General features: G+C 41.6%; 1 protein-coding gene across 2 annotated transcripts in view; it reads right to left on the bottom strand.

Moving 5' to 3' along the window:
- The window catches only part of SPTLC2 (serine palmitoyltransferase long chain base subunit 2), a 95,799-nt gene extending 81,620 nt beyond the window's left edge, over nucleotides 1-14,179 (bottom strand). Inside the window, exons 1-2 of one of the 2 annotated variants that reach the window (XM_054567214.1) lie at nucleotides 13,960-14,179; nucleotides 13,481-13,568 (exon numbers count right to left, since the gene is read on the bottom strand). In XM_054567214.1, the coding sequence (XP_054423189.1) occupies nucleotides 13,481-13,568; nucleotides 13,960-14,088 (217 nt within the window). In that variant the 5' untranslated portion in view covers nucleotides 14,089-14,179. The remainder of the gene's footprint in view (nucleotides 1-13,480; nucleotides 13,569-13,959) is intronic. The other variant, XM_054567213.1, reaches the window with a different exon arrangement.
- Between the last annotated feature and the right edge of the window lie 1,594 nt (nucleotides 14,180-15,773).

Genomic DNA, 15,773 nt, shown 5'->3' with positions numbered 1-15,773 from the left:
GAGTGTGACCGCTCTCCCCCGCCACCCGCGTCTCCTCTGCAGCACCTTCCTGCCCCTGGATAAGCATCATGGTGCAGCAGAAGATGTAACAGCCAGGCAGTCTGAGTGCCAGAGCGGCTGTGCCGCAAATTCTGCCCCTTCCTCAGAGCTCCCTTCTACCTCTGACATGTTCCGGCCTCCAACACCCTGCCTTCCGCTCAGCCCCTCCACAACGCTCCACTCAGATTTTGGAAAGAACACCAACTGGAGAGGCCACGCAGTACGTATTAATTTTCCTTCTCTGGGAACATGCTCTAATACACAGGGGTGGGCCCCTGGTGGTACGTCGGTGCAATATATTTCCTGGGTCACAACTGACTGACACAGGGTAAGCACCTATGCCAAAATGAACCCAACGACCCCTCACTGGGATTTAAACTTTCAATGGGGAAAGAGTCTGAAGGGCGTTGGACCAACATCTAGAGAAAAGGTCCAAAAACTCCTTCCACTAAGGCCCCAACTGCTGCGCCATTTCTTGCATTTCTGACTTTCTGATACGGTTGTTCCTCAATTCCTCCCTGGTGTTGCTTTTTTTTTCATACCTATCATCCTTGCAATACATCATCTTTTTGTTAGCTAGAGTCAGTTTCTGTTGTCATCAACTCAAAGAAATCTAACAGGCACAGATTCTATGTTAAAATCTCTTAGAACTTCTTTTCTACACTTACTGGATAGTATATGTTAGCATAGCCTGCAAACTTTTAGGGCTCCAGTAATTTTTTTAAAGATTTTTTATTTATCTATTTTTAGAGAGAGGAGAAGGGAGGGAGAAAGAGAGGGAGAGAAACATCAATGTGTGGTTGCCTCTCGTGCAGCCCCAGCTGGGAACCTGGCCTGCAATCCAGGCACGTGCCCTGACTGGGAATCGAACCAGCGACCCTTTGGTTCACAGGCAGGCACTCAATCCACTGAGCAACATTAGCTAAGGTGGGGCTTCAGAAATATTTTTAAAATGGCTCCCAACTTTGTCACTGTTGTGCATTTGGAACACTGTTTACTATTTATCTAGGATAAGGGACACCTGGTTCAAAATCTTAAGTAGGTACTTCCCTATATTGAGGGACATCAGATTCTAATTGCCTGCCATAACTAACCTCTTCTCAGGTTCTCATTAATGCACATGGAGATAGCCTGCTCCCCCCCCCCCCCCCGCAAGAATCAGAAGTAGTATTTAAGAAAGAGCAACAGAAGACCACCAATCAAAACTCAAACAGTGGCTAACTACAGTGACCATGCTCATAACCATTAAACAAGACTAATTCTTTCACGGTAAGAACAATCACAAACAAAAGAGAAACATTATATTATTTAACACAAGATTTTAGGAAAATTGACTATCTGGAAAAACAATTCTAGTTAGAACTTCTCATACCTACTGTGGCAGAGAGCGTTAACTGGCCCCCTGTATAGATTCTCCGTATCTTCTCTTTAGTAAGGTTTCTGTTTTATCTGGGCCCACAACCAGCCAACCACAGTCTACATTTCCCAGTCTCTCTTGCAGCTAGAAGTAGCTTTGGTGTGAATAAGAAGTGAACAGAAGTGATGGGTACCAGGGCTGTGTTACATCCTTCAAAACAGAAATTATTTTCCCTCCACTTTTCTTTCCCTCTGCCTGTGGCCTGGAATGTAGATGTGGCTGAAGATTCAGATGCAAATGAAGACAAAATGCTAAAAGACTGTAGAGCAACAAAGAACATGCCTCTTAACCAACCTACCTAGAACTACCTGTCTACCTTCAGACTTTACAAAGAGAAGTAATTTCTATCTTGTCTGACCAACTTAATCTTTCTTTTAACAGAAAGATGTTTTTCTTTGCTTTTGTTAAATTTATTTTTCAATTACAGTTGATATACAATATTGTATTAGTTTCAGATATATGACACAGTAATTAGACATTTATATGCTTTATGAAGTGATTACCCCGATAAGTCTAGTAATCATCTGAAAACATACATCGTTATCACCATATTACTGACTATATTTCCTATGCTGTATGTTACATCCCCATGACTATTTCTGTAACTGGCAACTTGTACTTCTTAAACCCTTCCACCTTTTTCACCCACCTACCCCAACAACCCTTCCCATCTGGTGATAAGTTTTTTCTCTCTTCCTATGAGTTTGTTTCTGTTTCTGTTTTAACAACTTTATTTTTATGTTACTTATAGCAACAAAAACAAAAACAAGTATCAAAAACCGACACCGGGACTTCACTTCCAGGCAGGAGGTGAACGGCAGAGGCCAGCCATCACTTTCACGGGACAACTAGATGAAACCACACAGATTACTCAAAACAAGAAACTGTTTTAAGACACTGAACAGTTTTCAATGCAAAGCAAAGAGCAAAAGATGAACTAAAACTCCAGAGAGTGAAGAGCCTTTCCCTGGTAAGCTAAAATTGCTAGCCATTTTCTTTCCTGGTGGTCTTTGTAGAATTTGAGCATGGCCTGGCCATAATTGGGCTTGCCATAGGCAGAATGAAAACTCTGCCAAGACAAATAAAAACCAGTGGAGCTTATGGTAGCTGTACAGGTTGGTATGACAGACTGGATTCTACATGAGCCCCAGACACATGGCCACTTTACTGCACAGGACATTTACAAAGTGCTGGAGAAGCTAGAGGGCTGGACTAGAAAGGTTCCTTGAAATCGACCACAGTCTCAATGCTTAGAAGATAAAGTCATACATTACTACAGGGAGGGCCCCCAACACACACAGAGTGGATCCCACGCTTCAGACACTGTGCTCACTAGAGTGGATGAATCTACCCGAAGCTTCAGGACAGCCCCACCCAGCTCAACCTCTGGTTAAGATGGCAGCTTAGCCCCTCGCTGCATCTGCCTAAGAGAGCAAAATGAGGAAAACAACATTGGCTTTAGTCTCTGTAGATCTTTTATACATAATGGCCAGCAATCAACAGCTTCTGCTTTCCCAAGAGGCAGGGAGGGAATATGAATATAATTGAAAGAGAAGAGGTACAGTATACAGTAGCCTACATATTCACCTCTCATTATTTCAGTATTGCTAGCCTTGGGAATGTCTTACAACTTGATATTCCCTCCTTCCCTTTAATTTCACATGCCCAGAAGTGGAGATTCCTCATATTTAACTTTTTAATGTTTCTAAAACTGCAAAAATGTATTTCAGACATCAAAGTCTCTCCTGGGAACCCAGAGCTCCATTGTACCAAGGAGCTCAAAATCATCGTAATACAAATCATCATAATCACCTCATTCCATAAATATTTCATTTCTGTCTATGCCAAGAACTGTTCTCTGTATTTGATGATACAAATAAAAGATAATCCTCGTCTTAAAGAAGTCTGCAGGGTTTTGTTCTGTATTTTAAAGAGAGAAAAAGGATGCAAGATCAACGTTTTTGTTTTTTGTTGTTTTTTTTTTTAGAGGTATAGTTCACATATAACATTATATTAGTTTCAGTGGTACAAAACATGATTTGATATTTGTATACATTGCAAAAAAATCACCACAAAAGACCAAATAATGCCTGTCAGAACAGTTACAAAATTCTTTTCTTGTGATGAGACTTTTCAAGATCCATTTTCCTAGCTGCTTTCAATAAACAAACATGATTTTTAGATAAAAGAGAGTAAGAAAACTATTTTAAAGAATATCGTCTAAAGGGATTTATATTCAAAGGAAAAATGTACACAAAGTGAGAAGCTTTTCTTTTTACAAGTGATCCTCAAGCTGTCTCACTCTTCCTCTTCACATGACTAACTGACAAAACCAAGAAAAGAAGATTAAGCAATCTGTTCAATCACAAGAAAGTCAAATTCAAAGTTGGGACTAGAATCCAAGTCTTTACATTTTTTTCATTTATTGCTATTTTTAGTCATATTCCTGAGATTCTCCATGAATCAAATTTTCCTTTAATTACTTCAGAGATATTACAACTTAATCTGATTGTTTTAAAATCATCAGTGGCTTAATATTAGAATTGTACTTTAACTCACCCCTCATGCTTATTTTTGCTATTCATATAATTATCAATTTTTTGCCACTCATATTATTAGCTATAATTAAATGGAGATAGGTGGTATTATAGCGGTTTCCTCTGCTAAGAAAATGTCTGTTTTTAGGAAACTAGAACTAATTCAAATGTACTGGAAATAACTTGCCTTCTTTTCCTATACAAAAGCCAAGCTTATATAGGAGGCAGTAAAGATATTACCCCTTAGCTCATAAGGCAGAGGTGCCCAACAGGTAGTTCTATTACAGTTTAATCAGTGATCCCAGGCCAGGTTTCTCAGCCCAGTTTCCTGGCATTTCAAATCAAGGTAAGAAAGGGAGGCATGGCAGGAAGTCAATGCTGACAGGTTTCCTCTCCTTTGCAGCACCAACCAGTATCTCACAGCTTAAATCCCTTTTAAGACGATGGGGAAGGGGTGCTGCTCCTTAAAAGAGCTAATGACTATAAGTGCTATAATTAAAAAAAAAGAGAGAGCATTTTATTATTTTTTAAAATTTACTGATGAGAGCAAGAGAGACTTATTGTTCCACTTGTTTATGCATTCATTGGTTGATTCTTGTATGTGCCCTGACCAGGGATGGAACCCACAACCTTGATCTATGGGAACGATGCTCTAACCAACGGAGTACCCCACCCTGAAGAGTGCATTTTAGACAGGGAGTAGCTGACTGAAGGACATCATGGGCAGGCAGAGACCCACATGGAGAGGGGAAGAGGCCAAAAGAAAAAACATTTCCAGGCCAAGGTAACAGCAAGGGCAAAGCCCTAAGGCAGGCAGGCTCAATATGTTCAGGGAACAGCAGAAAAGCCCAGCCGGCTGGCAGGCTATGAAGTAAGGGACGTAAGGGAAAGCCAGATTGTACAAATAGGGTCTTATAAGCTGACAGACACTCTGTATTTCATTGTCAATGACAGGAAGCCTTCAGGAGAGTGTCATGATATGACTTATGTTTAAGAAATTCTCCAATCCTTCCAAGAAGTTTGTCCTGGCCTTGGCCGACGTGGCTCAGTTGGTTGGGCATCGTCCTGCACACTTTTAAAAAGTTGCCAGTTCAAATCCTGATCAGGGCACATGCCTGGGTTGATGGTTCTGTGCTCTGCCCCATTGGGGCACTTGGACAAAGCAGAAGACAATCAATAAATGGTTCTCTCTCGCATCGATGTTTCCCCCTCCATTTTTCTCCCCCCTTCCCCTCTCTCTAAAATAACATAAAATAAAAATTTAAAAAAGAAGTTTGCCCTGGGGACCCTGGCTGGGTAGCTCAGTTGGTTAGCGCATCATCCTGATATGCCAAGGCTACAAGTTTGTTCCCCAGTCAAGGCACATACAAGCAGCAACCAATGAATGCATAAATAAGTGGAAAAACAAATCAATCTCTCTCTAAAAAAAAAATCAATTATTAAAAAAATTTTTTTTTAAGTTTGCCCTAGGGAAGTGCTATTTCTCTTCCTCCCTAAAGGTTTAACAGCTACCCTCAATTTGGTGTTTATCATTCTCATGAACTAAAAAAAAAACTTTGCTATATAAATACATAGCCATGAAAAATATAGTATTTTCCTGCACATTTTTAATCCTTAAAGACATCATTTTGTAATTTACCAGTGTGTATCTGGGATTTACCCAAGTTCATAATATAGACCAATTCATCTTTTCACTGATGTGTAGTATTTCCTTGTATGACTATGCCATATTGTTTTTTTGTTGATTTTATTTTTTTGCTATTCTCCTACTAATGGACAATTAGGTTATTTCCACTACTTCAAATTACATTTTTACAGTAAACATTGTTAAGCACGTCTCCTATGCCCATGAGCAGAATTTCTTGGGAAAACTGTGTGTTATGGGCTAAACTGACTCCCAAAATTCATGTTGAAGTCCTAACCTCAATACCTCAAAATATGACTGTACTTGGAGACAAGGCCTTTAAGGAGATAATTAAGTTAAAATGAGGTCATTAGCATAAGTACCAATCCAATGTGAACTAAAGGGTGGCCAGTGTATCCTTATAAGAAGAAATATGGACAGAGAGAAAGATATAGGGAGAAGAGGATCACCTACAAGTCAAGGAGCAAGGCATCAAAAGAAACCTGCCTTGTCCAAACCTTATCTCATACTGTTTCCATTACTATGAGAAAACACATTTCTGTTGTCTGAGCCACAAGGCCTGTGGTACTTGGTTACAGCAGCCCTAGTAAACTAATAGTGTTCAAATAGTGGGCTATAGCCAATCAGTCATTCGTAATATCAATTTACTGTGTTTGTGATCAGGTTATTTTAAACTTCCAGTTAAAAACTTTCGCTGAGTAGTCAAACCTCTTGCTACCTTCCTCTTAGAAGGGTATGTGTGATTACTTTTAGGACCTACCTGAATAATCCTCATTACCAGAACCTTAATTTATGTGTCTACAAAGTCTATATAAGGTAACATTCATGCATTCTAGGAATCAGGATGTGGTTGTCTCTGGGAAGGGGCGTTATTCAGCAGACCACAATTTTTTTTTTATCTTTATCGAATTTATTGGGGTGACATTGGTTAATAAAATTACAGGGTTTCAGGTGTACACTTTCATAATACATTATCTGTATATTGTATGTATTGTGTGTTCACTCAAAGTGATTTATTAAAATTTTGTTTGTTCCATATGTATGTAGATATAAAATATATAAAGCACATAAAAAGATATACATATTATGTATGCATTGGGTTTTGATATAAAAATGTTATTTCTTGGTGTGGACTGAAATAAAGAGGTTTGAAAACATCCACTCTCATATATACCTAGATACTCAGTAGGACAATCATTCTAAATATGCATATTTCAACTTTTCTAGAAACTGCCATTGTTCTCCAAAGCAATTGTACCAATTTATACTAAAAGTGTCCACATACAAGCTCCCATTGTTAAAACATTGTGAACATTCAATACTGCCCAGTTGCAGTAACTCAAGAACTAGTGAAAATGTACATATTCATATATTTATTTTCCTTTAAAAACAACATTTTATTTATTTATTTTTAGAGAGAGGGGATGGGAGAAAGAGAAGGGGAGAAACATCAATGTGCGGTTGCCTCTCACACACGTCTCACCAGGGAACCTGGTCCGCCACCCAGGCATGTGCCCTGACAGGGCATCGAACCCGCCACCCTTTAGTTCACAGGCAGGCACTCAATTCACTCAGCCACACCAGCCAGGTAATATATTTATTTTCCAATCAAGTTTCCTTTTCTGTGAATTTCCAGTTCCTATCTTTTGCCCATTTTTCTACTGGATTACATGTTTATTTCACCATGTGCAGAAATGATCAGAACACAGACTCATTTATCACTAATGAGATATTAAAAAATGAACCCCCAACACAGGGGTTATCCCAACCCTTTAGGGCCCTACAGCACACATGTATTATTTCTTCAGTCAGAAGCAAAAATTACTTTAAAACAAAAGGAAAAAAATACCCACTTAACATTCATAATGGGTCTTGAAGATAGTCTTAAAGATAACAAATGTAAGCTAAATTTTCTGAGGTTAAATGGGTCAAGAACAAAAGGCTTACTTGCTTAATCAGTCACAAATACAAATTATATTATAGAAATCTTCTTAGAAGCTATTCACAAGGCAACTGACTTTTGAGGCTACAAACTACGCATTTAATCAACGAAGACATACCCACTCAGAACACAGTCTCTACCCATCCATCTCAGCTGCCTATTCTGCCAATGAACACTGCGTTTTTGTTTGTTTGTTTTTCAAAAACTGAACCTAATTGAATGTCAACCAATTAACTATCTTGCTCAAAGCACTATGAAGTTCCTAGGGCAGCTAGACCAACCTTAAAAGTGGGTAAGTCTGCCTTCCCTGACTCTCCAAGTTCCAAAGAACTAGGATTAACAGTGATTTACATAAATGACGATCTCTTTTCCCAAGACTTTTTAGTAGAGAATTCCTGAGTGCAATCTTACAGATCCAGTTAGTAAGAACTGAAATGCTCTTCCTGTTGGAACAAAAGTATTTGAAACAAAAATCCAGTCCAACAAGTTGTAAACAGTTACGACACTTGTGCAAAGCCTTCAGGTCTTTTGTGTCTCGTCGGTCCCTGTGAAACCTGAACAGGTACACTGGACATTCTAGCTACTGCTCCTGTTCCTGTCTCCTGACTTCTTCTCAGAGTTACTGTTTCTGCTCAGTGGAAACGAAAGCTAGTAGCTATTTAGTAAACCACCCTTCATTAGTTATTCATTTACAACCTTCTAAGTACTGTGTAAGTAGCAGGACCAGCACTTTGTTCCTCCTATTTCTCCTGGCTTAATATTCAAAGGACATAATTTGTACCCCTGTTTCTCCTTAAGATAGAATCTTATTTATTCTAGTGGCTAAAAGGCTGTCATCCTTCTAATATCTCATTAAAGGTATTATTAAAGATCCCTGACTGATGTGGCTCAGTTGGTTAAGCATCGTCCTGTAAAAGAAAAGCGTCACGGCAAAAGGTCACTGGTGGGATTCCTGGTCAGGGTATGTGCCTGGGACACCGCAGGTCCCGGCTGGGGCACATGCCAGCAACAATGGGTTGGATCAACGGGGATGGATCGATGTTTCTCTCCCACTCTTTCTCCCTCCCTTCCCCTTTCTCTAAAAATAAATAAATAAATAAATAAATAAATAAATAAATAAATATGTAAATGCAATCTTTTCTTTTTTAAGGTAGTACTAAAGAGAAGAAAGGTCCAAAACTGTCTTAAAGGCAGATAATTTTTTTCTTCTATACTTACTAGTAAGGAAAGTAAAATGTGTATCCACCTCTCACAAGTTCTATAAAGAAATTAAAGATCTAAAAAAAAAAATGCTGTTAACAAGGAGCTTAAAAAAAGAAAAACTCAAACTCTTGGAAATTAAGATCACTGAAGACTGTAACATGCTGATGAGAAAATTTCCAGCAAATTCTCCAGAGGTCTTTAAAAATAGGATGGAATCATCTATCAAGATTAGTTTTAATAAAGTCCTACAAAGAGATAAAGGGACTGAATTACATAACCACCTCAAGGTTCCTTCCAGCTCTAATTCTGAAAAAGCTCCCAATTCTAACTCTTGCAAAGTTTCCCTAATGCTAACTGGCGCCCTTTACCTCCAATAAAGGCTGACCCTATTCTCATTCCTCTTAATGGCAGGGAGAAAAAATGATTGCTTTATTGCTATTGCTCCTTTTGAAATCTGTCTACTGTCACTGTAAAAAAACAGTAATGCCCTGGTCAGTGTGACTCAGTTGGGGCACCATCCAATTAACTAAAAGCTTGCAGGTTTGATCCCAGGTCGGGTTACAAGCCTAAGTTGAGGGTTTAGTCCCCAGTTGGGGCAAGTATGGGAGGCAACTGATCAATGTTTCTCTCACATGGATGATTTTCTCCCCATCCCCCCGCCCACCTCCCTCTCTAAAATTAAAAAAAAACAAACTAACTAATAATATCTATAACCCATGAGAATGGTTACCGTAAAAAAAACAAAACAAAACAAAGAAAAAAAATCCTAACACCTAACATTCCTGTGATGTTTCTCCTTTATTCACACTATTACTTCACTCACATCACTTCTGACACGAGATGGGGGCGGGGGGGTATGTTTCTACACCATCCAGCAATACTTCCACAGAGGCTCAGTGTCCTACAATTGATTCAACCCTAATACTACTTTCCTGGAGATATCATCACATCCCACAGGTTAAAGGCTCAGTCCCACAAGACTATCCCCCCCAACCCCCCAACTTCAGATGCCAATTGCAAGTCTAGATTCTCACCTGTGCTTCTCATGATCAACTACAAATTGGAAGTTCCAACAACCTACTCTTCCAGTTTGATTAATTTGCTAGGGCATCTCACAGAACTCAGGAAAGATGTTTGCTTATGTTTCCCAGTTTATTACAGAAAGATACGTTTGAAGAAATGCGTAGGACAAGGTGTGTGGGGAGGAGTAGCCACTCTCCCAGCACCTCTGTGTGTTCAGCAACCCACAAGCTCTCCCAACCCCGTATCTTTGGGATTTTCGTTGAGGAGACTTAACTCCATTTGCAGCACCTCTCCCCTCTCTAGAAAATGGGTGTTAGGACTGAGAATCCCAAGTTTCTAAGCATGGCTTGGTCTTTCTGGCGACCAACCCCCATCCAGGATCCCCCTGACAGTCACCTCATAGGACAAAACACCCAGAACGCTCCAAGACATTTAGGTACTCTGCGGTCAGAAGTCAGGGTCAAAGACCAAATATGAGAACAAAACATGTTCTTAATACTCATTAAGGGACTGCAGGTATATATACTCCTTTTATCTCACAGCCACCACCAAAAAACAAAAACCAAAAAACCCAGAAAACAAGTGTTGGTGAAGACACAGAGAAACTGTAACCCTTGTACACTGTGACGGGAATGTAAAATGGTACAGCCACTGTGGAAAATATTGTGGCATTTCCTCAAAAAATTAAACTACCATGTGACCCAACAATTCCACTTCTAGGAATTAAAAGCAGGAACTCAAGAGACCTATTTGTACATCCACATTCATAGCAGTATTCACAATGATTAAAACATGAGAGCCATCCAAGTGACCAGTGACAGAAGAATGGCTATGCAAAATGTGGTGTATCTGTATATACAATGGAATATTATTCACCCTTAAATAGGAAGAGAATTCTGATACATGCTACTACATGAACGAACCACGAGCACATTATGATAAATGAAATAAACCAGTCACAAAAAGACAAATAATGTATTATCTTACTTACATGAGTCAAATCAAAAGGGTCAGAAACTAGGAAGGTGGTTGCCAAGGGCTGGAAGAAGCGGGGAAAGGGGAGTTACTGTTTACTGGCTACAGAGTTTCAGTTTCACAAGATGAAGAGTTATGGGGATGGATGGAAGTGGCAGCTCATAACAACATGGACACATTTAATACCACTGAATTATACATTTAAAAATGGTTAGGATGGTCAATTTTATGTTATGTGTATTTTATCACAACAACAAAAAAAGGAAAACAGCAAGCAAAACCAAACAGTAATGTGTGATTGTTTCACATGCCCAATCTACCACAAGATCTATTTAATCGAACCCTGAACCCAAATCCAACAAAGTGGCAAGCATATATACAGTCCGCAACTTATAATAGTTCCACTTAATGATTTTCCGACTTTACAATGACACAACAGTGATAGGCATTCAGTAGAAGCCATCCTTCAGATCTTAAATTTTGACTTTTTCCCTGGCTAGCGACGTGTGGTAAGACACCCTTGCGATGCTGGGCAGGGGCAGGAAACCACAGCTCCCAGCCAGGCACCTGACCACCAGGGCAAACAGCTGGTGCTCTCTCGTGCAGCGCTGAATGCCTTTTCGACCTCTGATGGATTTATCAGGATGTAACCCCATCGTAAACTAAGGAACGTCCGTACATTCATCCCTACAAATACAGAAACATAAGACTCTGGAGGGTGTAAAGAAATCTTCGAACTTTCTAACTTCTCTCCCCTTCGTAAAAGGCAAATGTTGAAATATATGAGGAAATATAATTATATTGTAATACCTTGGGTTAAAAGAACCATGTTATAATCTAAATTTATATTTTAGTAAAAGCAGAACCCACACCTGTGCACTTAATGTCTTATGTGTATTTTTATGGCAAGTGTATCCCCCAGAAATTGCAAAAACAAAACAAAACAAAACCAGGCTGGAGCACTAGCATATCACTTTAAAACAAAAACAACTTTTTAAAATTAAAAAAAAAAAAAAATCCTCACCCAAGGACATGTTTATTGATTTTTTTCTAAGAGAAAAAGGAGGGACAGAGACACAGACATCGATCAGTCGCCTCCCACATGCGTCCCCACACGGAATCAAACCCAAAGCCTAGGTATGTGCCCCTGACCAGGAATCGAACCCGCAACCCTTTGGTACACGGGATGACACTTCAACCAACGGAACCACCCAGCTAGGGCAAAACAGAAAAACTTTAAAAAATATTTTAAAGATACTCTTGCCGTCCTAAGTTACCACAAATCTCTGTTTAAAAGGAAAGAAAAGAAAAACCCTCAGGGACAATATTCTTCATATTAGTATACAAAGCTACATGCCAAAATTCTTTCTAGAAGCAGCCCTAAACATTCTTTAGGGCATTCCACTAGACTGTTCTCCCAAAAGCCACCATAGTGCCTTGAGTAAACTTTTTTCCTAAAACTTATCAGGAAAAGTCAGCCAGATGTTTGAGTCATACGGATTTTTAAGTTTCATTTTAACCACTTAGCATTTCCTCATTGTATTAGTTGGCAATCTCCTAAGAAACATTGTTTACCAATGCTAAACTGTTAGGGATTAAGGGAGGGAGTAATTTGATTTACTACTAAATCAGAACACAACTCCTTTGTACTAAGTAAAAAGAACCCTTAAACACAAAGCAAGTCAAAAATGTGGACACGTTTCTATTTCCTTTCCCCTTTTAAATACCTGACTCATTTACCTGCAATGTATTTTCTGACTCCTCCCCATTAGGTTTCCCTGTTATGTTCTATACTCCAACTTTGTCTTATTAGCCATTTACACAGCTAGAACACAATTCCTTCCACTGCTTATAATGAGCCCATTCTTATCATTTCCCCTCTCGCATAATTATTTCTTTGAAAATGAAAACAAATCTATTGAATTTGCGTTATCATGTTGGCTTAGGCCTCACAGCTTCAGGGGAGGTCGCACCTCTCCTAAGTATTTTCTCCCCAACTCTTACAGCCTTACTCTCTCAACGTGACCTGGAGAAATGCTTTATTTTCCGTTTCACACCAAAGAGCAACAGGCCTATATCTATATAATATCTACTGACTGGAGAAGGAGTCGGCCAGATATTTGTCTTAAACCCCAATTAAATCACAACAGTCACAAGCCTAGTATAGGGAACAGACTAATTTGGGGGGGGGAGGGGCGAGTTTTCCTTCACATCTGAACAAGATGTATAAGTATTAAAGTCAATTGCAAACATCACAACACTCTCTCCCAGCAACACGGATCCTGCATCCTTTCAACCAGTTTGTCTTTAAAGACACTTTTCAGCAGCCTATGTCAGTCCACAGAAATGGGAGGTTAATAATTACTGCCTGGAATCGAGAACTCAAAATATTTCAGAACCGCCTGGACCTGGCTGGTGAATCAGCCTTGGTTAATTAGTAAAGAGTCATCACAAGTCACCACCAGGTTAAACAATCCCCTTGGGTGACAGAACTGTTGCTCAAAGAGTCAAAGGGACAACGAACTCCTCCTGGAGCCGGGATGGGGTCTACCCACGGGCTACGGGCGTACGGTTTTCGGGGCATCCGACCGGGTTCGCTTCCAGACCTGAGGTCCACTGTCTGGCCCGCAGAAGGGGTAGGGGATGCGGTAGGAAGTGTCTAACTACATTTCCGCCTGGTGCCTCCCCCTCACTTTCTTTGCCTCCTGAGGACCCCAGGATGGTTCTCCTTGGAGGGCTCCAGGACTCGAGAAGGAAGCAGCCGTCTCGAGGGCACGAGGAAGGGGCCTCGGGAGAATCAAGAGCCCCCGAGGGGTCCTCCCGGGTCCAAGGAGTCACCCCCTGCCCTGGAGGGCGGCCCGCATTTCTGGCCAGAACGGGTAAGGCAAAGTATTCGGGCTTCGAGCACACCCCCAAACCTTGGGGGACAACAGAGAAACCCTCAGGCTCAGTGAGATGGGGGAGCCCCTGTGCCGCCCTTGAGGCTCCGGCTCGTGGCAGGCCCGGCCAGCGCCCGGACACCGCCGCCAGCACACCTGAGCCGCGCCGGACGCCCTCCGAGCGGGCCGTGATCGCGATCCCCCCGCCCCCCCGGCCGCCTACTCCGCCGGCTCCGCACGGGCGCCAGCTCGCGGAGTCCGGCCCACAGCCCCGACCCGGCCGCCCGGTCCCACCGTACCTGGCCGGCTGCGGCGGCAGAGACGACAGCGCTGCTCCTCACATACCCATTCCGCACTTCCCCATTCGCCACGCAGCCGTTCGCCCGCACCGGGCGACGGCAGCAGCAGCCTCCGGGCTCCGGCCGCATGGTCCAGGCAGCACCAGGCGCAAGACAGACTCTGTAGGCGGTGGATCGGCCAGCAGCGGCGGATCCAAGTCCCGCTCCGCACCCCACCCACCTCCCCGAAACCGGAAATGGCTGCACGGTGTCGCCAATTCCCGGGCGTCACGTGGGGGCGGGGCCCACTCCCGCAGAGGCCCGGCCGCCCACGAGACGACCGGGTGGGGCGGGCAGGAGGGTCGTAAGCCTAAAGACCGCTGACCAATCTGGAGGAGGAGGAGGCGGACCCCGAGCTGCTGCCTGGCCAGTCACGGACGAGAGTAAAGCATCTCCCCGGTGTCCAGGACTTTTGGAGGGACTCGAGGACCTGGCACCCGATTGGAGGTCCAAGACTGGTCGTCGGAAAGGCTTGGATGCTTAATGGTCCACACTGAGGAGGGGGCAAGAAAAAGTAGCCAATTAAAGTGTGAGAAAAAAAGGGGGCGGAGCCCAACTCTAGAGCGGGTTCCCTGGTTCTCCTAGGCAGGTGGCGCCCCCTCTCCCTTGTCTCCGAGTAAATTCTGTTTTAATTCCAAACGGAAACAGGACTCTTTGATTTACTTTTAACTAAATCCTCTATGGGTGTTCATGGAATAGCCTTTCTGACATTGTCTCACTCTTATTCAGTATACGTTAACATAGTTCTTTCCCTGCCCCACCTGCCAACATTTTTTTCATATTTTTAAATATTATTTTTCAATTACAGTTTACATACAATATTAGTTTGCATTAGTTTCAGGTGTACAGCATAGTGGTTACGCAATCATATACTTTACAACACATTAACACAATTTCTTAAGTAATAATTCAGATGTCTCTGCCCTTCACCCTGTTCCTATCAGTGTTTTCTGTTCGATTTCCTTTAAAGAGCACTTCTTGAAAGTCGGGAAACGCGGTCTCCTTCCAGCACCGCCAATAACCAGAACCTCAACTTTGAATATTTAACAACTTTGGAAGTCACATTATTTTAAATAGAGTTAATACTTCCTGCTTCCCAGACCCATTGCAAGAATTACCTTAAAGCATTGTGCACCTGTCATAATACCTGGCCCATGCTAGGAGCATAATAAATGCTGTATTATTTTCTCACTCCTTTAATTCTATCTTCCCACAGGGGTTAGAAAGAAAGGAAATGGATATACTCTATAGCAAGAGACTTTTGGTTATCCATAAAGAATTCAGTGTCATAGTTAAGAGTATGGTCTCAAGTCAGGCTGGGTTTGAATCCTGGCTGTGCCACTCAATAACAGAGTGGCCTCTGTATGTCTTCATCTGTTCAGAGTGGATAATAGATGTCTTGAGGATTTAATGAGTTAACGCAAGCAGAGTATTTTGTACCCAACCTGGCAATTAGTAAACATTATTAAGTGTTGGTTATTATTAATTGCTGAATGTGCCTATGAGAGCCCATGCATTCTTCCCCCTCACCAGGAGCTTTAGAAACAGGGTCTGACAGCTTAGCAATTTTGCATGATTTGGGAGCTAGACAATCTAACAGCAGGTGGGCAGAGAACACATCCTCTTTGAGCCAACAAACAACATGATCCCAAAGAACCTAAGTTCGTAATAGATGTATGAAGGTGAAAAAGAAGCATACAGTTTGTGCCTCACATTCTAGGGAGAGAAAAGATGTGTACATAGTAAGCAAAGTAAAAGGCAGTGACAAGTCTAGT

This window comes from Pteronotus mesoamericanus, unplaced genomic scaffold (assembly GCF_021234165.1).
Source record: "Pteronotus mesoamericanus isolate MK-2021 breed Mesoamerican mustached bat unplaced genomic scaffold, CSHL_Meso_final contig_182, whole genome shotgun sequence".
Taxonomy (NCBI): Eukaryota; Metazoa; Chordata; class Mammalia; order Chiroptera; family Mormoopidae; genus Pteronotus; species Pteronotus mesoamericanus.
This window is presented reverse-complemented; position numbering and strand designations above follow the sequence as displayed.